We start from the raw sequence: 20,994 nt of genomic DNA, 5'->3' as shown, positions 1-20,994 counted from the left end.
GCATAGCTGTCAACCTTTCCCTTTTCTTGCGAGGAATCCTATTCGGAATAAAGGAATTTCCCTTAAAAAAGGGAAACTTTGACAGCTATGTGGCTGAGACCAATTTGGATATCTTTGCCCTTGTTGGGCCTGTGGGCCCATTGCAAGCAGAGAAACTGTTTTGGGCAGCAAGCGCACTCCTCCCTGCCAGGAAGTAGGCTCAGGAAAGGGAAAGCACCTGACCGCTGGGTTCTATGTCCTTCTCTCATGGACAAAGCAAAGGAGCAACACCAGCTTGCAGTAAGAGAGTTTAAAAGCTTTATTGAGCCTTTTGACATCCCTGTCAGAGCCTGAATGGGAAGTGCTTGGAGCCTCCCACCCTCTTCTTCCTTGCACTGCTTTGCCAACAGCAATAATAGGTAGCTGCTACTTCCACATCCAAGTTTGGGGAAGGTGAAGGGAAGGCTTGCAAGGACAGCGTGTGGTTGAGCTGCTGCCTGCTGGCTGAGTCTGTTCACCACCATCCCATATCTCTCCCAAGTGCCTTGAAGGATCAGCAGTCCCCACCTGCAGAGCCTCTTAGAGCCACAGTTGTGCCTGCCCTCCAGGAAGGGCCAAAGCCTTCAGCAGGAGAGGGCTGCTGTGCAAGGGGGGGCGGGGCGGGGGGCTGCAACCCTCCAGCCTCTCTCCTTTTTAATCTATACAAATACCCCCCCCAGCACCCCCAGCAGGAAGCAACCAGGAAGCGGCTCCCACATTGAGGATTTTAATCTACTGAAACTGGAAAGCAAGCCCCCTCTCGCTTCTTTAGGTCCAGGCTGCTTTGGGATAGCTGTAGCTCTGGAAAAGAACAGAGAAGGAGAAATGTTTTCAGTTCTTGCAGGTAACACTTTGCCTTCAACCCCTGGCAGATCCCTGAATGAAACTGCTGGGATGGGAGGGAGCTGCATGTGTAAATAAGAGGTGGTGAAGGCTGCCTTGCTGTGCCCAAATATGTTGGTCCAGGCACAAAACCCCAAACAGTTTGGAAATGCCTGACTCCCTTCTCCAGGACCCATGTGCTAGGAGGCCAGACAGACAGGCTGGCTGCTCCCCCATATAGAGGGCTTGGCTCATCCACAAGAGGCATTTCAGAAACACCCAGGGGACAGAATCACTCTCCTCTTGCCCACAGGATGGGGAAATTCCCTGTTCACTGGCATGAGGCACCAGTTCTGATAGGCTGCTGCCTCCGCCCCCCTCACCTTGTTGCGATAGCCAAGCTCCATCATGCGCCTGGCGGCCAGTTGCTCCAGCTCGGTGTTGCGCTGCTCCTGCTGCTTGGCCTCAGCCGCTTCCTCCCACTGGCACTGCAGCTCCTCCTGCTCCTGCCGATGCCGCTCCGTGAGCTGAAAAAGCAATAGGGAAAGGAGAGGGAGAAACCCAGCAAGGTGGGTACATCATCATAGCCCACGTGAACTATTAGAGCTCACACAGTTAGCAGTCCTCTCTGGACAGCCCACCTACCCTCCTGCTTCCCCCTGTGAGCCTGTGCCTTCCAGGTCCGTCTTCTTAAGCACAGCTCACCTTGAACTTTGAGCATCATTTTGTCATCACCTGCTGCATGAGGTCCTGTGCCCCCAGCCCTTGATCAGTCCTTCACTTCTCGCTCCCGTCTCTGCCTGACTACTTCCCTTTTGTGTGGAAAAACAGTCCCATTCCTGACTGGGGAGAGGAACCACAAAGCATTCTGAAGGAAATCAGCCCTGAGTGCTCACTGGAAGGACAGATCGTGAAGCTGAGGCTCCAGTACTTTGGCCACCTCATGAGAAGAGAAGACTCCCTGGAAAAGACCCTGATGTTGGGAAAGATGGCGGGCATAAGGAGAAGGGGACGACAGAGGACGAGATGGTGGGACAGTGTTCTCGAAGCTACCAGCATGAGTATGACCAAGCTGAGGGAGGCAGTGGAAGACAGGAGGGCCTGGCGTGCTCTGGTCCAGGGGGTCACGAAGAGGCGGACACGACTAAACAACAAAGTCCTACAGGGGCTGCCAGCTGGCTCCTGAGCAAGACCTACCTGCGCTTCCAACTCCCGCCTGCGCTCAGTTTTCAGCGCAGCCTCCTTTTCCTTCTCCCGGTGCGTCAGCTGCTTGGCCACTTCAAGCTCCTGGATCAGCTGCTCCCGGGACTTCACCGATTCTTGCTGAGCCTGCCTGTTCCTCTCCATCCTCTCTTGGATCTGGCGCTCCCTCTCCGCCAGGACCTGTTTCAACCAAGAGGTGAGAGGGAGGGAGAAGCCCAGGCTCCTGTCCCTGCTGCACAGGCAACCTGCCTTGATTCTTTCTGCCCCAGGTGCAGAGAGCTCACCTCAGCCATGAGTCTGTCCCGGGCCTTGCGCTCCTTCTCCCACTCTTGTTCTCGCTTCTCCCACACTTGCTTGGCTTCCTCCCTTTGGTGGGGTGGGGCAGGGGTGTGGTGGGAGAGAAAGGAGGGAGTGACTTTGAGTGCCAGAGAGGTGTCATGGAGGACACTTGTTTCTCCATACAAGTAGGGGACCCCACAGCTGCTTTGAGAACTGAAGAGCACTGACCCAAAGAAATAATAGAACTACAGAGTTAGGAGGGATCCCAAGGGTCATCTAGTCCAACCCCCTGCAATGCAGGAATCACAGTTATGAGATTCCTCCAAGCTCATCACAGATCCCCTGCCAGATCCTAGGAGCCCTCTCCACCCACAGCTGGACCGCTGGCTATGCTGGCTGGAGCTGATGCAAAACCTGGAGGGCACTAGGTGGGGGGGGGGGCTGGCGGCTGCTCTTCTCCAGCTGTCTCCCCACCACCGCAACCACAACAGCTAAGCCACTTTTGCAGGGTGAGGTTTGTCAGCTATAGGGAAGAGGAGGTTAAGGGGTGATATGATAGCCATGTTCAAATATAGAAAAGGATGTCACATAGAGGAGGGAGAAAGGCTGTTTTCTGCTGCTCCAGAGAAGCGGACACGGAGCAATGGATCCAAACTACAAGAAAGAAGATTCCACCTAAACATTAGGAAGAACTTCCTGACAGTAAGAGCTGTTTGACAGTGGAATTTGCTGCCAAGGAGTGTGGTGGAGTCTCCTTCTTTGGAGGTCTTTAAGCAGAGGCTTGACAACCATATGTCAGGAGTGCTCTGATGGTGCTTCCTGCTTGGCAGGGGGTTGGACTCGATGGCCCTTGTGGTCTCTTCCAACTCTATGATTCTGTTATTCTATGGAAGCAATTGCTCCTCTTCCCAGCAGCCTTTGCTTCAGCCACACTGCCGAAGGGAACGCTGGCAGCAGCTTGCTCCACAGCCTGCCCTCCATCCCGTTCTCCCACCTCACCTGAAGACGGTCTCCAGTTCTGCCTCCCGTGCTTTTTCCAGCTGGAGCTGCTCCTCAATGACATCCTTCATCCAGGCCACGACAGCCACCGCTTGTTCCCGCTGGGCAGACTTCAGGCGCTGGTCCTCGTCCTCCTGTTCCATCAGCGCCAGGAGGATCTGCCTGTCCTTCTCCTGCAGGGCAGACCAGGAGAAGCTTCCGTGGGCCAGCAGAGCTCCAGGGCCTCAAGCCAACAAGAGCCCTTCCCAGTCCCTTGGAGTCAGAGCTGCTAGGGACAGAGCCCAGGACCGTCTGTGTGCAAAAGGGCGTACTCTGGCATGGAGGCCCAGCCACTTCCTTAAGGCAGGGCCAAGGTGGCTGGAAGAGATGAGAGGTAGCAAAGGCCTAGCAAACCAAAGAGGATGATCAGGCTGCCAACAGTAGAACAGCCGCCAAAAAAGCAGGAATACCACAGGGAAGGCGTCTCCAGCATTGTTGGCTTTACAAAAAATGTTGAGATTTGGCAGCAGGCTGTGATGCAATCAAAGCAAGTGCCATTGACCATGGGCAGGGTGCAGCTCCTTGTACTCCAGAACTGAAGGGGTATGGGACAGCCATCTTACCAGCCTTCAGCTGTGCTCTGGGCGTGAAGCACAAAGCATTCCAGTGGCACCAACTTACCAGCTCCTCCTGGATCCACTGGGCTCGCCTCTTCAGTTGGGCTTGATACTGGTGCCTCAGAAAGCGCCTGAGAAGAGAGAAGAGGAGAGCCAGACTTTGTAATTCACAGGAAGAGCCAGAGAAAACAAGCAGGGGGGGCTTCAGAACTGCCCCAGCTTGTTAAGTTCTCAAGCGCAGCTAAAAGTACATTTCAGCTACACAAAAATGTAAACAGCACCCCTGAGCATGTGCAAACTGCCTCACTTTCACCACAAGTAAAGGCACCCACAGGGTCACTTTTGGCAAGGTGGAAGTTGCAGCTGCCTAATATATCTTGTTTGAGAAATTAAGTACTGGCGCTGATCCATCCCCTGGCCACGGATAGGAACCCTGCACCCCTAAGCCTAATTTCAAGCAGGTGTCCTGGGAGGAAGATACAGTGGGAATGAGGGGAAAGAAGGAATGAGATACAAGGGGGGTGTCCCTCACTTATGGCTCTGGCACTGCCAGGAATCCACCCAACAGATTTCTCCTCAGCCAAATAAAGGTTCCCCCATTCCTGCCCTCCTCTCTCACCACCACCTCCCAAATCCTTACTTAGCTAGGGAGGGAACTAAATAGCAGCTCTCAGGGCAGCCAGGTGCCCTCTGCCAACCCCCTCATGCCCTCTGCTCTCCAATAGCCGTACCCAAGTTCAATCTTCTTCCTCTCCTGCTCCTGGCACTTCCGCTTGGCCTCCAAGGCTTCCAGCTCCCAGTGCTGCCTGAGCAGGTTCTCCTCTTCCCTCTTCAGCTTTGTGGTCTGAGAAGAACAACGACCCAGAATCCTTCATCTCCAGGCTCACCTCCCTTTCCCAGCAGGAAAGCAGGGGGGTTGGGGGACAGAAGCTGCTAGGGAAAGGAGGGGCTGGAGCTGCCCCTGCAGCAGAGGCTGCGCACTCAGCATCCCAGATGCACATGACCAGGAGCTGCTCAGCTCTTGCACCTCCTTGCCGCTTGCCCCCACAAGAGCAAACCAATTGCGGGCATGTGCAGCCGGGCACCCAACACTCCTCCTGGCAGGGCACATCTTCCTCAGCTCCAAAAGCCCTGGAGCAGCCACGTGGAAGCGTGGGTTGCACTGACACCCAAAGCTGGGTCGATTTATAACAAATACCTTCAGTTCATAGCCCCCAAAGGCCACGTGGGGCCTGCCCCTAAATCCCACTTTCTGTGGTGGTCACATATGGGAAGAAGCAGAAGAGGGAGAGAGGCTTGGTTCAGGGATCTGCACCTGCACCAAGGACAGAGTTACTGTCTCTCTTCCCCCAGCCCCCCCCCCAAATCTCATCTCTGACTTTTCTTCCAGGGGACTGCCACAAAGAGAAGCAAGACAAGACAGATGGCGGGTGGGGGGCGGAGACTGGCGCTTGCAATCCTCCACCAGCTCCCTTTCTAGCACCATCCCCTCAATGCCAGACCCCAGCATGTACCTCCACCTCCCGCAGCTGCAGCTCCTTCATCTGCTGCCGCAGGAACTCTGCCTGCTTCCTTTCTTCCTGCTTCCGCCTCTCCTCCTCCTCCTTCATCCTCTCCAGGGCTTCGCTCCGGGCTGCCTCATATTTGTTTTCTGCACGGATCTTCTCTTCCCGCTCTGTGGCTTCTCGCTGGATCGGGGTCAAATGGAAGCGTGAGCATCCTGCCCGCCTGCTGCCTTCTCAAGACTGAAGGAGCAGGGAGAAGGGGAGACACGGGGCACCAGGCCCAGGATGCCTGCAAAGAGGCACACTGTGGCTCCTACCTGTTGCTTCTGAGTCAGCTGATCTCCCCAGGCCTCCACCACGTGATCCTTGTGCAGTTTGGACCCAACCTGGTGGGAAGGGACAGAAAGCAGGAGCTCAACTGTCTCAATGAACTGCTACCCGTCCCCCATTCTCTGAGCTGCAGAACTTGCTTTAGAGGAGAGCAACAGCATTGCTTCCCATTCCAAGTATTGAGCTGGAGGAAAAGGGCAGGATACAAAGAAGCAGGGAGCCAGGGTTGGCCTTGGCACCCAGCATCCTTGGGCAGGATACAGGACACACTGCCGACACCTGCCCTGCTGCCACCTTTTTATCAGGAAGGTTTCCCAGCCAAATATTCCCACCAGCACAAAGCAGCAAGAGTCTAGTGACAATGCTCATACCCCACAATGCCCCGGAGTGACCCAACACCAGGTGGCTCAACCCAGCCATGTTGCTCGGAGTGCCGCTGGTGCCCCCCTTGCCAGGAAGCCTACCAGGGCCTGAGGAAAGGCACTCTGCCTTGGAGCTGGTCCAGCCTGGATCCTGCCCCAAGAGGAGACTGTCCTACTCCGTCCCCTGACAGAGCTGCATTCTGTTCTAATGCACACACACCCCAGGATTCCTTGGGGCAAAATGATGCTGGATTGTGCCCTTGTCTCTCACCTCTCGGAGCTTAGCGCTGTTGTTCTTCCAGCACTCGTACAGACAATCCTCTGCAATCTGTTAAAAAGCAGAACTCAGAATCCCTCATGCAGGTGACACCAGAGCCTCACCCGCTTGCCAGTTTACTTCTGTTCTCAGACAGAACAGTACACAACAGTACAGGAATGTAAGCATGGATATCATGTTATATCAGCAATGGGAAATGAAATTACTGACACCGCTTGGGGATGTGCCTGCAGTGGCAGAAGAATGCTGCTGGGAAAGGATGCCTTTGGCAAGACCTGGAAGCATCACTAGGCAACATGACGGTGGCTTTGACCACCAAAGCTGCTGCAAGTCAAGCTTTGGCTCCTGCAGGTGCCTCTGGGAAGCCTGCAAACACAGCAGCACTTATGGACAATGGGGCACTCACAAAGTAGACCTGTAGAGGAACCAGACTTGCCAGCAGATACACAGCCTTCCCTTCCTCATCCTGGGAAATTCTTACACTCAGCTGGTGTGTGCCCCACCCCCGCACCCCCCAGATGGTTTAGAAGAGCAGACCAACATTTCCCATGGCAGAGATCACCTCCTGACAATTCTCTCAGCCCTCCCAGTGCTTCTGTGAATGCTTCTGAATGTCGTCCTATGAGGAAGAGCCCTTAAGACTCTCTGATTTAAGACCCTGACAAAGGATGTGTCTCTCTATTGCAACTGAAGGAAAGTTGCAGCGGGTTGGACTAGATGACCCTTGGGATCCCTTCCAACTCTGATTCTATGAGAAATAGTCTTCCTTTCAGACTGACTTGTTTTCTCCGCTCCTCTCTGGCTGACTTCAGCTCGTCATGTCTCCGCCTCTTTTCACTCAGGTCTGCATCCTTGTTCAGCTGCAGCTCCTGCAGCTCTGCTGCCAGCATCTCACGCTCCTCAAAGAGCAGCTTCTGGAGCTGCCTGCGTCTCTGCTCCAGGCTGAGACACTTCTCTTCCTTAAGCTTCTCACGGTGATAGGCGGTCATGCTAGCAAAGGTTTTGAAAAAAAAAAAGCGAAGATGAAAATGGTAATATTCTGCTGGTCCCAACTTTGATCCCTTTTTCAAGTTTAGCTTCTAAAAACAGCCCTGACTTCCCTAACCTTCTTTAAGGATGTCCTATTCTCTCTACTGGGACGTGAGTGGCGCTGCGGGTTAAACCACAGAGCCTAGGACTTGCCGATCAGAAGGTTGGCGGTTCGAATCCCTGCAATGGGGTGAGCTCCCGTTGCTCAGTCCCTGCTCCTGCCAACCTAGCAGTTCAAAAGAACATCAAAGTGCAAGTAGATAAATAGGTACCGCTCCAGCAGGAAGGTAAAAGGCATTTCCGTGCACTGCTCTGGTTCACCAGAAGCAGCTTAGAGTCATGCTGGCCACATGACCCGGAAGCTGTATGCCGGCTCCCTCGGCCAATAAAGTGAGATGAGCGCCACAACCCCAGAGTCGGCCACAACTGGACCTAATGGTCAGGGGTCCCTTTACCTTTATTCTTTATTGTGGCACACAACACTGATGCTGGCGCTCCCAGTTTGCTGCAAGCTTGCAGAGAGCGGTCCTTTCTTTCCTGAAGAAGTGTAAAAAGTCTGACCCTCTCTCAGATTCTAGTGCTTGTTTACACTTCAGCTATTTTACTTGCATTTCAGCTGCCGGGGACAGCTAACAGGGCTGTGGAGGAGGGGCCAGGACCTTTGCCAGTGCTGCTCTTCCCCTTTCTTGTGTTTGGACAGAGTTAACAGCAAATGCAGCCAAAAATTCTACCCAGGCATTATTCAAGTTGCTGCTTCTCCCCACCCTGCTATCGGTCCCCACTGCCCTAGCCTTGCCTTTGCTTGTAGGAGTGGCGTGAACTCCACTGGGCCTGCTTTGAGCTGTAGACCCCAGACTGTTGAAAATAGCGGCTGTTCAGCTCCCACAGTTTCCGGAAACGGGCTTCTTGCTCACGGTGGTGCACAATCTGCTGCTCAAGGGCTCTGCTGCGGTTGCTCCAAAACGAAGGGATTGTAGGCAACGCCATCTGGGCAACTCTGGAAACTCTGGATTAAACACCTCGTTCCTGAAGGACATGAGAAGTATTAGTTTTAACAGGTGCATGAACCATCGGCCCACCGAGCTCCACTCCCCATGCAGGCCAGCTGCCCCAAGCCCCCAGGCACTCGGCATTCCATGGCTCAGAGCCTCCTCAACACACACTCTGCAACACAGACCTGGAAGAGATGGAGAGGAGTGTGCTTTCCCAGCTGCCTTAGATATATTACGGCTGCAATGTTTAGTCCATTCTGTCACTTAGATCAACTAAAAAATTGGATCAAATATAGGAAGTATCTGTTGGTTGATTGGGTAGCAGAATATTTTAAAAGTTATTCACATAAGTAAGTGGGAGCTGCTGCCGGCCTGCCAGGCCACTCTGCTCCAGGGGCCTGCTGTCCTGGGACTGGAGGACAGATGGGCAGCCCACTCTGGCCTTTGCCACTGGGAAGCAGCACCTGCTGCCTCTCAGGGAGGGTGGCTGGGAGATGCATGACTATTAAAAGGGGTTAGGCAAACGCATGGCAGGTAGAGCTAGCAGTAGCTACTATAGCTGTGCGCCACCTCCACTGCCAGAGATGGCAGGCCTCTTAGCAAGAGGCGCTGGGGCGCACAAGCAGGGAGAGTGCTGGGGCCCTCTCGTCCAGCTTGCAGGCACCTGACTCCGGTGAGAACTGAATTTTGCAACGGGGGGACCTTGCATCTGATCCACCTTCAGGACTTGGAAGGGGGCAGAGGAACCAACTGCTGCCATCCATCAGCTGATGGGCTGCATTGTGCACTTTGCCCTCAGCTATATTTTGATCCTGCAGGCAGGAACTACCTTGTCTGTTGAAATCTGCACTGCAGCGAGGACTTCCGGGTTGGTGCCTCCAGGCAATGGCGAAGTTCCTCCGATCGGGAGGAATTTGCTCCGTGGAAATCAGGGTCTGACCGCTACGGTGAAGGCGGAGACCCACTGAAATCACAGGCGGGAGAAGCTTGTGAACCTGGGATTTGGCTGGCACCTTTTGTGCCTCCCCTACTCGCGGGGAAACCCTGATTTGGGGATCCGGAGCGAAGTGGGTGAGCGGCGCAGTGCTTCGAATTGACTGCTTCTTTCACGGAGTGAAGCCGCATTGCTGTTGCCGGAGAGCGCTGACTTTTTCCTATGGACAATTTGACTTTAAACAACTACCCGTGAGTAGAACGGAAAATTGGATTTTTAAATTTATTAATTTGGCATCGAAATGGGAAGGTTTCAAACAGGAAGTCCGCCTTCCTCTTTTGTAAATAGATTGAAGCAAAGATGCTGCAAGTTAAAGCCTTGGAAAGTCTTTTGTAAAGGACTAAATTTCCATCGGTTAAAACTATTAAACCCCCCTTGGAAGCAGGAGAAGGGGGGGGGGAATTTTGGACCTAGCGAGCCTGCAGGAGAGAGTGAAAAATCAAATTACCACTGGACAGAGTGGAATGTTTTGGGAAGTGGCAGAAGGATATTTCTAGGTTTGTCTGGCAGGGCAGAAAGCCCCGAATAAAATTTAAAATACTAACTGATGCAAAAGAGAGAGGGGGGTTTGCCCTGCCAGATTTAAGGTTATATTATGAAGCTGCGGCTTTCTGCTGGATGAAAGATTGGTTACTTCTTGAGAACACTGATGTCCTAGATCTGGAAGGGTACAATAACACCTTTGGATGGCATGCATATTTATGGTACGACAAGGTAAAGGTTCATAAAATGTTTAAAAGCCATATTGCCAGGAAAGCTATATTTATGGTCTGGACAAAATATAAAGACTTATTAGAAGGTAAGACCCCGAGATGGTTATCACCAGTGGAGGCCAAGGTTCGAAAAAGACCCAATATGGAGGCCGGATGGCCGAAATACTGGGAAATTATAGAAAAAATTGGAGACAACTGGAGGCTGCAGAGCTTTGAAAAATTAAAGAATAGGGTGCAAGACTGGTTTCATTATGCCCAAATTCAAGAGGTTTTTAAGTCGGATAAAAAAATAGGATTCCAGGTGGAAAAATCGAAATTAGAGACAGAACTGTTAGAACCTAAGACCAAGGTACTCTCGAGAATGTATAACTTGCTGCTTAAATAGAACACTCAGGATGAGACAGTCAAATCAGCCATGATAAAATGGGCTCAAGATATTGGGTACAACATTATGTTTGAAGACTGGGAAAGGTTATGGACCACTGGAATGAAATTCACGGCATGTAATGCCCTGAAGGAAAATATTATGAAAATGATATATAGGTGGTACATGACCCCAGTTAAACTTGCAAAAATATATCATCGGTCCGATAATAAATGTTGGAAATGTAAGGGGGCTGAAGGGACATTCTTTCTTTCACCTTTGGTGGACTTGTCCAAAAGTGAAGGCCTACTGGGAAATGATCTATAATGAGTTAAAAAAGGTGTTTAGGTACACCTTTCCTAAGAAACCAGAGGCCTTCCTCCTGGGCATTGTGGACCAAAAGGTGTTAAAGAAGGATAGAATTTTTTTTATGTATGCAACTACAGCAGCAAGAATACTCATAGCAAAATATTGGAAGATACAAGATCTCCCCACGCTGGAAGAGTGGCAGACGCAATTGATGGACTATATGGAACTGGCTGAAATGACGGGCAGAATCCGAGATTTGGGAGAAGAAACAATGGAAGAGGACTGGAAAAAATTTAAGGACTATTTAAGGACTATTGACAAAAACATTATAAGTTGTATGAATGTTAAGAACCCGCATGATTTGGAAACTCTAGCTCCTGCAACTAGACTGAAAAAACAGAAGTCTAAATTATAAGTAAGAAAAAGCTGAAATTTAAAGTTTTTTTTCTTTTTATGTATCATTTTAAGGTATAAATGGCTGATAAAAGGAACTTTAGATTTAGAAGTATAATATTTTGAAAGATATAAATAAGGTACGAAACAAAGTAATAATTTGCTGATATGTTTTATTGTAAAGAACGCAGGGTGAGGGAGATGTGGGGAAGTCCAGTTAGTAATGTAAAAGAAGAAGAAGAAGAAGAGTTTGGATTTGATATCCCGCCTTTCACTCCCTTTAAGGAGTCTCAAAGCGGCTAACAATCTCCTTTCCCTTCCTCCCCCACAACAAACACTCTGTGAGGTGAGTGGGGCTGAGAGACTTCACAGAAGTGTGACTGGCCCAAGGCCACCCAGCAGCTGCATGTGGAGGAGCGGAGACGCGAACCCGGTTCCCCAGATTACGAGACTACCGCTCTTAACCACTACACCACACTGGCTCCAATGTATTTGAAAGTTGGATTATTTCTTTTTCTGTCTTTTTTTGTTCTTTTTCTTTTTTTCTTTTCTAAGTCTCTATATTTCTGATCTTGTAAATTGAAAATGCAATAAAAAAATGTATATATAAAAAAAATCAAATTACCACTGCTCTGAACCTGGAAACGGGCTGCCAGTAAGATTGACTGCTCTGAACCTGGAAACGGGCTGCCAGTTTCATTGACTGTGAACAGAAAGTATCTTGACAGATGGCTAAATAAGAGGAATATATTGTTTCCATTGTCCTCATCTGCGTTTAAAAAGGAGGAAAAGTAACTGAAAATTGAAAGTAATTTTATAGTTTAAATTGTGTTTGAAAGGATCAGAGACTGTTTCCCTCTAGAGGGAGCTTTTGAAACTGTTACAAGAGTGGAGCTGGGGATTTTCCAGCTGCAGATAAGAACTGTGAGAATCAGATATTGACCTTGGATTTTAAGAATGTCGACAGAAGCCTTACTGACTGTATTATGTAAGATAAGCTACTCGTTGGAACAGCTCCACAAGAAGACGGATGTTATGACTACTAAACTTGAGAACTTGGGACAGAAAGTGATTAATTTCGGACAAAAAGTGATTATCAATACAGAAATTGTCCAGGATTTGACACAGGAACCTACTTTGACAGGACAAACTGGGGAGAAGACGAAGGAGAAAGTTGTTGTTGTTGAACCTAAATACAAGTGGGAGCCCCAGCCTTACAGAGGCAAATCGAGGATTATAAGTGGAGGCCTTTTATGAATGAATATAGAAAAAGTCAGAATTTGAAGATTGGAGCCCTGCTTGGACTGGAGAAGGAAGGTTGGATAGACTCTTTCATGCAGGGATTTACTGACCTTTGGGTCCTGAATCTGGGTCAGGAGGCGATTGGAGTGGTGGGGGCCTTTGGATCTGGAGGAGCCTTGAAACATGATTTGAGATATTGTATGGACCTTGGTTCTAGCTGTGGAGAGTTGGCTGGCCTGTCGAGAGGGAATGGGGGCATGGTTGGGCCGGGGCCCCCCGAGACTTGCTTTTCAGCATCTTCAGCATCAAAGAATATGAAGAAGAACTGCAGAAGGGACTTGGAAAAGATTTAAGAGCCTCAGACAGAAGATCTCCAGGTTGATGAACTATATGGAATTGACGGAAATGACTGGCAGAATCCGAGACCAGAGAGAAGAGATGGTGGGAAAAGATTGGGAAAGTTTAGAGTATATATATAGAAATATTGTAAAATTAACGAGTGTTAGAAAATTGTTGTAATGAAATTTTATGGTTTTAGCAAAAATGTTATAAGGAGTTAAGTATAAATAAGTACTTCAGTATTAATGGAAAATAAGGTTAAAAATATGTTAAGATATTCATAATGATAAAAATAGAGAAAGATTGAAAGGAATTGCTGAAACAATTAACAGAAGTGGAATACAAAAAGGGAGGTGAGAGGAGGTCGATGAAATAAGGGAATGAAAAATAAGAGTAATGAAATGGTATGGTATATGTTTTTAAATTGTTGTTTTTTTTTGTTTAGTTTAGTGTGTTAAGGTTGTGTTTTGTATTGTTTATATATCGTATTGTTCTTTTTTTCTTTTTTGTTTTCTGCTCTATTTTGTCTTTTTCTCTTGCCTTTTTTCTTTTTTTGTAAGACTTAAAAGCAATAAAGATTATTTTTTAAAAAAAGAAATCTGCACTGCAGCTAGACGACTTAAAGTGCTTTACGCGTGTTAATTGTGTGCGTACCAAGCATCGTCCTAGGACCTGCGACAGCCTCCCTATTGCCTCGCCCCAGAAGAAAAAAGCCCTTTCCGAAATGGCTATGCTCTGACGCGCGAGCGCACCAGGAACGAGCACGCCGCGGTTTTCGCAGGCTCCTCAGCGCCTGACGGGCCCGGGAAAGGCCATGAAGCCCCCGGGATGCATCCGCCCCTCGAGATCCCTGGATAAAAAAGGGGGAAGGAAATGGAGATATGATCCACTCAGTCCTCAGTCAGGGGGCCCTCGCCGCGAAAGAGCCTCCGACGTCACACAGTCGACGCCGTGACGTCAAAAAGCGAACCGTTTTCACATCGACGCGACGCGCTTCTATGCGCAACACGCCGGAAGCTGTTAAAAGAAAAGGTAAATCCTGTATTTAAATATGTAACAACCACAGGGCGATAGCCAACTACCGCCACCCACCTGGAGCCCCGGACGACACGCCGCCGCCTCCGCGACTCCTAACGGCTGAGCTGCTTCCGGGGCCGCCAAGCGGCTCCATGGCAACACTTCCGGGCCGGGCTACGGGGGCCGCCGAGGGACACGCTTCCTCCGAGCGCTCCGCGATCCCCGTCCCGCCTTTCGAGGCGGACGGGCGCTGTGGAACCGCCGCAGAGATACGAGAAAAGTTGAGAGAAGCACCTTGCTTCGCACGCGAGGCACTTCCGGGTCCCCGTCCGAGACTCCTCCTTGCGAAGTCTGCGCTCGTGGAGGTTGTAGTCCATCTACTGAAGGCATTCAAAGACCTTAAACCAGGGTTGCCCAACCTTGTGACGCCAACTGCTGGTGGACTACAACTCCCATCATCCCTAGCTTCCAGGACCAGTGGTCGAAAAACAGCAGGCGAGGCGACCCAAGTTTGGGCAACCCCCTTTGAAACAGTCCTGGGCTTCGCCCAAAGAATCCTGGGAACTGTAGTTTGTGGGGGGGGGTGAGAGTTCGGAGGAGACCTTCCCTGCTCTCCTCGCAGAGCGGCAGTGCCTCTTCCCGGAGGAATCCCCTGCAGTCGCTCCGCCCCGCAAGCCCCGGGAGGGCCTCCTAGCGCAGTCCTGGGCTGGTGCGGATGGGGCCGAGATGCCAAGCGGGAGCTTCTTCCCTTCGAGGGCTGAGCCTGGAAGCAAGCCAGCCGGCCCGGCCCTTTGCATGCAATCTTTTTCTGGAGCTGTTGGCTGGAGGTATTTGTCGTCTCCTGCTGCGCGTCCTGCTTTCTGCTCGGATTCTCTTCCCTGTCTCTGGCTGTTGCCCTCCTCGCTTCTGTCTGCATTTCATGTCCTTAATGCACTGGACCCCCGAGGTCGCAGAGGGTGTGGGGCTTGACATTTCTTTCAGAATCTGCAAAAATAAAGGGACCCCCTTCTCTTGCCTCTGCTCCCTTTCTGCCCCTCCATCTTTTTTCTTTTCTTTTTCTGTTGCAAAGGTGACTTTGGTAAGTGAGTAGAGGACTTGAATGGGCCCAAATGAGATTAACAGATTAGAAAAATTATGTAGAAGAAATGCTTGTGGCCAGGATGTAGAGATATGGGAATAGTTCAATATGTTTGTTGAATCCTATGATCACAGAATCTGAATGTTTGAAACTCCCATTGTTCTAGGCGCATTTTGCGACAGGGAATTTCATTAGCACAAGCAGTTTGAGCTCTGGGCGCAGTACTGCACCTAAAATTTCAGATTAAAGCTGCAGAGTGGAAGGAAAGGAGGACCTTTTTCTGCCTCCAATTTAAGAATATTAGGGGGGTGGGCAGGGAAAGGACTAGACCATGTGAAAAATGAACATAATATTTTAGTTAAGGTAGGTAGCCGTGTTGGTCTGCCATAGTCAAAACAAAAAAAATTCCTTCCAGTAGCTGACTTAGTTGGTCTTTAAGGTGCTACTGGAAGGAATTTTTTTTAATAATATTTTAGCTGCAGTTCATTCATTTTCAGCTTTGTATTTTTCTTATTAAAAAAGTGCACCTAGACATTCTGTTGTTGTGCCCATAACCAGCTCCTAGCTTCCATATCTCAGTTTCTAACACTGCAGAATCTATAAGTTTAAAAATTATATTGGTTCTGCTTTTGTGCTGTACAAGCCATAGGTTCTCACAACTAAATCTCACACACTCCATTTATATGCTACACTTTATAATCTCTGATCAGTTTACCTAATAAAACTGTAAAATAAGGTTTAAATCCCAGGAGAGTAAATTGCAAGAGCACTTTTTCTGCTGAAACAAAAAAAATTCCTTCCAGTAGCACCTTCAAGACCAACTAAGTCAGTTCTTGGTATGAGCTTTCGTGTGCATGCACACTTCTTCAGATACACTGAAACAGAAGTTTCCAGACCCTTCTATATAGTGAGAAGGTGGGGAGGGGTATTACTCAGAAGGGTGGTGGGAATGGGTGATTGGCAGATAGCTGTGATGAGCTAAGTTTGGTGAGAATCAAGAATCCAAGGTCTTTGTTCAGACCAGGTTTCTCCATGGTTTTAAGTTTGGTGAGAATCAAGAATCACCAAACTTAAAACCATGGAGAAACCTGGTCTGAACAAAGACCTTGGATTCTTATCTCATTATACATGACAAAGCCATTTTTCACCTTTTCACCCCTTGCTTTTTTCTGTAAGACCTATTGCAGTCGTTAAGAGTCGTCAACAGGCTCATCACAGCTATCTGCCAATCACCCATTCCCACCACCCTTCTGAGTAATACCCCTCCCCACCTTCTCACTATATAGAAGGGTCTGGAAACTTCTGTTTCAGTGTATCTGAAGAAGTGTGCATGCACACGAAAGCTCATACCAAGAAATAAGTTACAGATAGGTAGCCGTGTTGGTCTGCCATAGTCAAAACAAAAAAAATTCCTTCCAGTAGCACCTTAAAGACCAACTAAGTCAGTTCTTGGTATGAGCTTTCAAGACTTCAAGACTTAGTTGGTCTTGAAGGTGCTACTGGAAGGAATTTTTTTTTTGTTTTGACTATGGCAGACCAACACGGCTACCTATCTGTAACTTTTTCTGCTGAGTTGCTTTACAAATTGACATTCCTTGTGATTTTTTTGAAAGTCAATTTCTACTCAAATGCGAAACAAGGCTTCAAAATCTTGAATTTAATTAAACATGGGGGGAGCATTGCTATGGTTCCTGTTTTTCATCTTTTTGGGAGGCTATTTTTGCTCCCATAAATGCTGGAGTTGAGAGAGCAACTTAAACACAACAGCAGCTGCAACATTCCCAAATTTTTCTCCCCCCCCCCCAATTATTTTAACACCACCATGGAATCAGGGGTTGGGAAAACAGCAAAAGCTTGCTCTCTCTTTGGTGGCTGTTTTGGCTGGTCCTGATTGGGTGGTTTTGCCTTGTGGTGGATTTGGGAGTTCATTGCTTTGGCCTCCTGTGTTATTTGTAAAAAGCAGCTCTTGGGACAAGAACATAGTCTACAGTCAGCATGGCAGACATCTGATAGTTTGTGTGGAAGTCCTGACACCTTCGGCTTATGCAGAATATAGACTCTAGTCTTCAAACAGAATTTAAAAGTACCTTCTGAGCATGTTTACCAGGAAGTAACCCGTTCAGTGGTGTTTACTCCCAGGTAAGTGTGCATAGGGTTGAAGCCTAAACCTGCAATCCCCAACACATTTATGGGGGAGCAAGCGCAGCTGAACACAGTGGATCTTACTTCTGAGTAGGCATATACAACTGTGCTGTAAGACTGCGATCTTGCGAGTAAGTTCCTTTTAGCTCAAGCTGAATTTCTGTAGGGATTCAAGACCAAATGTTTATGGGGTTTCTGTATCACTGTAAACTGTTCCGGGAATGAAAGCAGGAGTGTCATAGATACAGAAAATCATTGTCATTATTAAAAATTAAAATTAGAATTATTATAGAGGGCAGGATTCCACACCTTCTGAGATTCATGTATTTCTACTGTGGCCACACCTAGACTTTAAAAATGTATCAAGATTAATAAAGCATTTTGGTTTATTTGTTGGGCATGAAAATATTGACAATATTAAAATTGTTTGCAGTTTGTCTTGGGAGGAGCACTAAACTTAGCCACATCATAATTCAATCTCTTTGCCAGTAGCTGATCCATCTTCACAAGGGACAAAATGTGTGACTGATGCAGTTTTTATGGCCATCTGGCAGCTGGTGACATTTGGGAGGTGTACATGTTGTTCGAAAACAGTTGTCAACCTTTGTCCCACTTGTATCCCAGCCATCCCACTTGGCTTTGGGGTGCAGCCAAGCAGAGGATTGTCCCTCCTGGCATCAGCTTCCTCGACCTTTCAGCCCCCAAAGAAGTTTCCACGCAAAGTGAAAAACAGATATTCCAAGATGAACTTCCAAAGGTGCAGCTTTGGAAAATCCTTGCAGTAGTATCTGAAATGGCATGAAGACATCAGTTGGTTTAAAATAGGCTTAAAATAGTTAAATTCCCTAAGAAGTGTGCACCAAATTGGGGAATCCCTGGAAAAGTTATTTGCTAGTATTTATATCATCCTTCCCCTGCCCACTTCTAAATGTGATGTCCGAAGCGGCTTAGTATAAACACAGTGCAAAGTTTAAAAGCAACATGTTGGCCGTTTTTGAGATATTAAAACAATGATATTATTAAAACTATACCAAAGCACAGTGATGAAGCAGAAAAAGTAATAGCTAACAGGGAAAGCAGGTGAAGACAAAAGAACCAAAGGCTGTTATCTAATACCCTCTTACCTGGGAGTAAACCCTTTGAATTTGATGGGGCTTACCTTTGAATAGACACACACAACAGAAAAATCATGAGCTCGCAGTTTGACAGAAGTTCCTAATAGCGATAACCTGAACTAATGTGGCAGGGAATTCCGCATGCCAGTTCTACATATAGGCAAGGTTCTGTCTGTACCTACTTTGTGCTCCTGTACAAGTTGCCTTTGTTCATGTTTCAAGTTGGTAAAAACAGAAACTGCATTCTTTGCTACGATGACAATTCTGTGGCAAGAGGCTAAGCATTCCATAACTCACATAAATTTAAGATTTGCTGTCCTTATTTTGCAGTATTTATTTCATTACCTTTGAGTTCTATTAGCTTGTAGTGCATGGAGCACAGAGCAGGCGTGATGACATCATCTGCAGTGATGCTAAGCTGATTGACACTCATTGTTCTGCCTGGTGCATGAGGTGATAAGGAGGCTTTCAAGTTCTACTATTGTGTGCAACAGATTAACAAAGCAAAAGTTGGAGAAGGAAGGAAATAATCAGAGGCTTGCTCCTTCATTACTTTTCTTTGATGAGGTTCCTACTTCATGCAAGCATCTTCAGCAATTGGCTTTGAGGGTCATCACAATGAGCTGCTGTCTTCAGCATTTTACCACTACCCTCCTGCTGAGGCCATAAAGGCTGGAAACCTACACTCTCACTTTTAAAAGAAATAAATCAGAGACAGAGGAGCCATGGGGGAGAGGAACCCGTGCTGGGTTCTAACTCTCACTCCCCAGAACCAGTTGGCAGTTCTGGCTGATGGGAAGGAGTGCAGCAACATTTGCCAGGCTGCAGATGCTTCCCATCCCTAGTTCAGAGGGTTAAAAAAGGACCTGTTTCTGTTCTGTACATCTTCCAAACTTTATTGATACAGGAATACAGATAGATGTTTTGGGGGACCCCCCCCCCCCAGTCAGTGGTTACTTCTTGATGTATTGCCTGATCAAAGGAGGTGGCCGATGCAATAATGAGCCACTCTTTCCCTGCCCCCCCCCCCCGCTGCAAACTATCATCACGTTACCATGCAAATGAGGGGGGTTGTTTTGACTCCTTTTTTTGGCCTGGCTCAGGACCAAGCGACAGCTGCCAAGCTCCTTCTCAGACTACTGTGGCTGTGCCTGGATGGGTGCGGTGATTCTCTAGTTCTTGAGAACGAAGAAAGGAGGTTTGTAGATTTGGCCGCTTGGTGGTGAGGGGCTCCTTGGCTCAGAGAGGCTGGTAAGTGGCAAAAACCCAAGGAAGCTCGTATTTCTGCTAATGGTTGTTTGTTTGTTTATGGTGCAGAGCAACTTCTACAGTCACCATAGAAATATGTCTAGAGTTGGATTTGGCCAGGGGTGGAGAAGAAAGTGCCCTCCATGTCTCAGAGACCCCTGTGAAGAGGGGCTGGTTGTTAAGCCACTCTGGGAATCGTAGCTCTGGGAGGGGAATAGCAGTCTCCTAACAACTCTCAGCAAACTACAGCTCCCAAAATTCTCTGGGAGAACCCATGACTGTTTAAAACACTTTAAAAGTATGAGGTGAAGGTAGCCTTACTTAGGAGTAAGTTATTGAATTCAGTGGGATTTTGCATATAAACATCATTTTCCCCCCTCTATGCTGTTTAACATCTACATGAAACCACCGGGTGGGGTTATCCGGAGGTTTGGAGTACGTTGTCAGCAGTATGCTGATGACACTCAGCTCTATTTCTCCTCTACATCTGCAGTGGAAGTGCTGGACTGGATGAGAGCCAACAAAGTGAAGCTCAATCCAGATAAGACGGAGGCACTGTTAGTGGGTGGTTCCCTAGATCAGATGGGTGGGAGATCACTTGTTCTTGATGGGATTACCCTCCTTCTGAAGGAGCAGGTTCGTAGCTTGAGGATCCTCCTGAATCCTTGAGGCTCAGGTGGCCTCAGTGGCCCAGAGTGCCTTCCATCAGCTTCGGCTGGTGGCCCAGCTACGCCCCTATCTGGACAGGGACAGCCTAACTACTGTTCTCTATGTTCTGGTAACCTCTAGGTTAGATTACTGAAATGTGTTATAAGTAGGGCTTCCTCTGAAGATGGTTCAGAAACTTCAGATGGTGCATAAATTTGGTGGCCAGGTTGCTCACCAGAGGAAGACGGTTTGAACATCTTACACCAATCCTGGTCCAACTGCACTGGCTACCAATTAGTTTCCAGGCCCAAATCAAAGTATGGTTTTGACCTATAAAGCCTTAAGTGGCTCAGGACTGCAAGACCTCAAGGACCGTCTCTCTCCATATAACTGACCTGGACCCTGAGATCCTCCTCCTCAAGAGGCACGGAGGGTGGCAACACAAGAACGGGACCTTTTCTGCAGTGGCTCCCTGCTTGTGAAATGCTCTCCCCAGGAAGGTTCAGCTGGTGCCCTCATTATACACCTTTAGGTGCCAGACAAAAATGTTCCTCTTCAACCAGGCCTTTGGCCAATTAATATTCTACAGCCTTTTAAATGTGCTTGTGGGAACGGTGGGGGTATCTGTTTGGTTTGTTCTTAGTGTTCTTATGTATTTTGTGTTTTTTATATTGTAATTTTATGTTGTGAACTGCCTTGAGATCTACAGATGAAGGGTAGTTTACAGATTTAATAAACAAAAATAATAAAAATAATAAATGTTAAAAGCAAAGAAATCCCCAAAAAGAATCTCCACCTTGAATCGGCTACCTGTAGTAAGCTGACACTCCCATGGACCAGCGCCTAGGATTGTGCTGGACATGACATTGATCTCGTGGGAGGCAGGATTTGGGGGGGGGGCGAGGTAGAGGAGAGGGATGGGCCTGTGTCCTAAAGTGACATGTCGGTGTCTGTGCCCCTGAGACATTTTGTTGTCAGGG

General features: G+C 48.4%; 2 protein-coding genes across 20 annotated transcripts in view; one reads left to right on the top strand and one right to left on the bottom strand.

Annotated features, from left to right (window-relative positions):
- Window positions 1-274: 274 nt before the first annotated feature.
- On the bottom strand, window positions 275-14,417 carry TCHP (trichoplein keratin filament binding). Of its 6 annotated transcripts, none has more exons than XM_083710151.1 (15): window positions 14,078-14,417; window positions 13,372-13,783; window positions 9,120-9,261; window positions 8,217-8,446; window positions 7,171-7,381; window positions 6,386-6,442; window positions 5,740-5,808; window positions 5,432-5,605; window positions 4,649-4,761; window positions 3,982-4,048; window positions 3,322-3,494; window positions 2,328-2,409; window positions 2,038-2,223; window positions 1,224-1,367; window positions 275-819 (listed from the first exon to the last, which is right to left on the bottom strand). In XM_083710151.1, the coding sequence occupies exons 4-15, from the start codon at window positions 8,405-8,407 to the stop codon at window positions 787-789; spliced, it is 1,500 nt and encodes a 499-aa protein (XP_083566277.1). In that variant the 5' UTR covers window positions 8,408-8,446; window positions 9,120-9,261; window positions 13,372-13,783; window positions 14,078-14,417; the 3' UTR covers window positions 275-786. The 6 variants fall into 6 exon arrangements, with proteins under 6 accessions (XP_083566277.1, XP_083566276.1, XP_083566278.1 ...); XM_083710150.1 differs by lacking the exon at window positions 14,078-14,417 and adding an exon at window positions 13,859-13,905 and having other exon boundaries at window positions 9,120-9,273; window positions 13,383-13,783; XM_083710152.1 differs by lacking the exons at window positions 9,120-9,261; window positions 13,372-13,783; window positions 14,078-14,417 and adding an exon at window positions 13,878-14,007.
- ACACB (acetyl-CoA carboxylase beta) overlaps window positions 14,139-20,994 on the top strand; it is a 69,184-nt gene continuing 62,328 nt past the window's right edge. For 9 of the 14 annotated variants that reach the window (XR_014557638.1, XR_014557639.1, XR_014557640.1 and 6 more), the window contains exons 1-2: window positions 14,383-14,610; window positions 19,229-19,369. The gene's annotated coding sequence lies outside the window, so the exon portion shown is untranslated. Of the gene's footprint in view, window positions 14,611-19,221; window positions 19,370-20,994 lie in introns of all 14 variants that reach the window. The other 5 variants (XR_014557644.1, XM_083710067.1, XM_083710066.1 and 2 more) reach the window with 4 other exon arrangements.

The sequence above is a fragment of the Podarcis gaigeae genome (assembly GCF_964106915.1).
Source record: "Podarcis gaigeae genome assembly, chromosome: 13".
Taxonomy (NCBI): domain Eukaryota; kingdom Metazoa; phylum Chordata; class Lepidosauria; order Squamata; family Lacertidae; genus Podarcis; species Podarcis gaigeae.
The sequence above is the reverse complement of the archived record's forward strand: the minus strand, read 5'-3'. Positions and strand labels throughout refer to the sequence as shown.

Coding starts and splice junctions, on each gene's coding strand:
- TCHP (XM_083710151.1), bottom strand. CDS start 8,407: ATGGCGTTGCCTACAATCCCTTCGTTTTGGAGCAACCGCAGCAGAGCC. Junction 5,809..6,385: donor ACAGCGCTAAGCTCCGAGAG/GTGAGAGACAAG, acceptor CCTTCCCACCAG/GTTGGGTCCAAACTGCACAA. Junction 5,606..5,739: donor AGCTGACTCAGAAGCAACAG/GTAGGAGCCACA, acceptor ACCCCGATCCAG/CGAGAAGCCACAGAGCGGGA.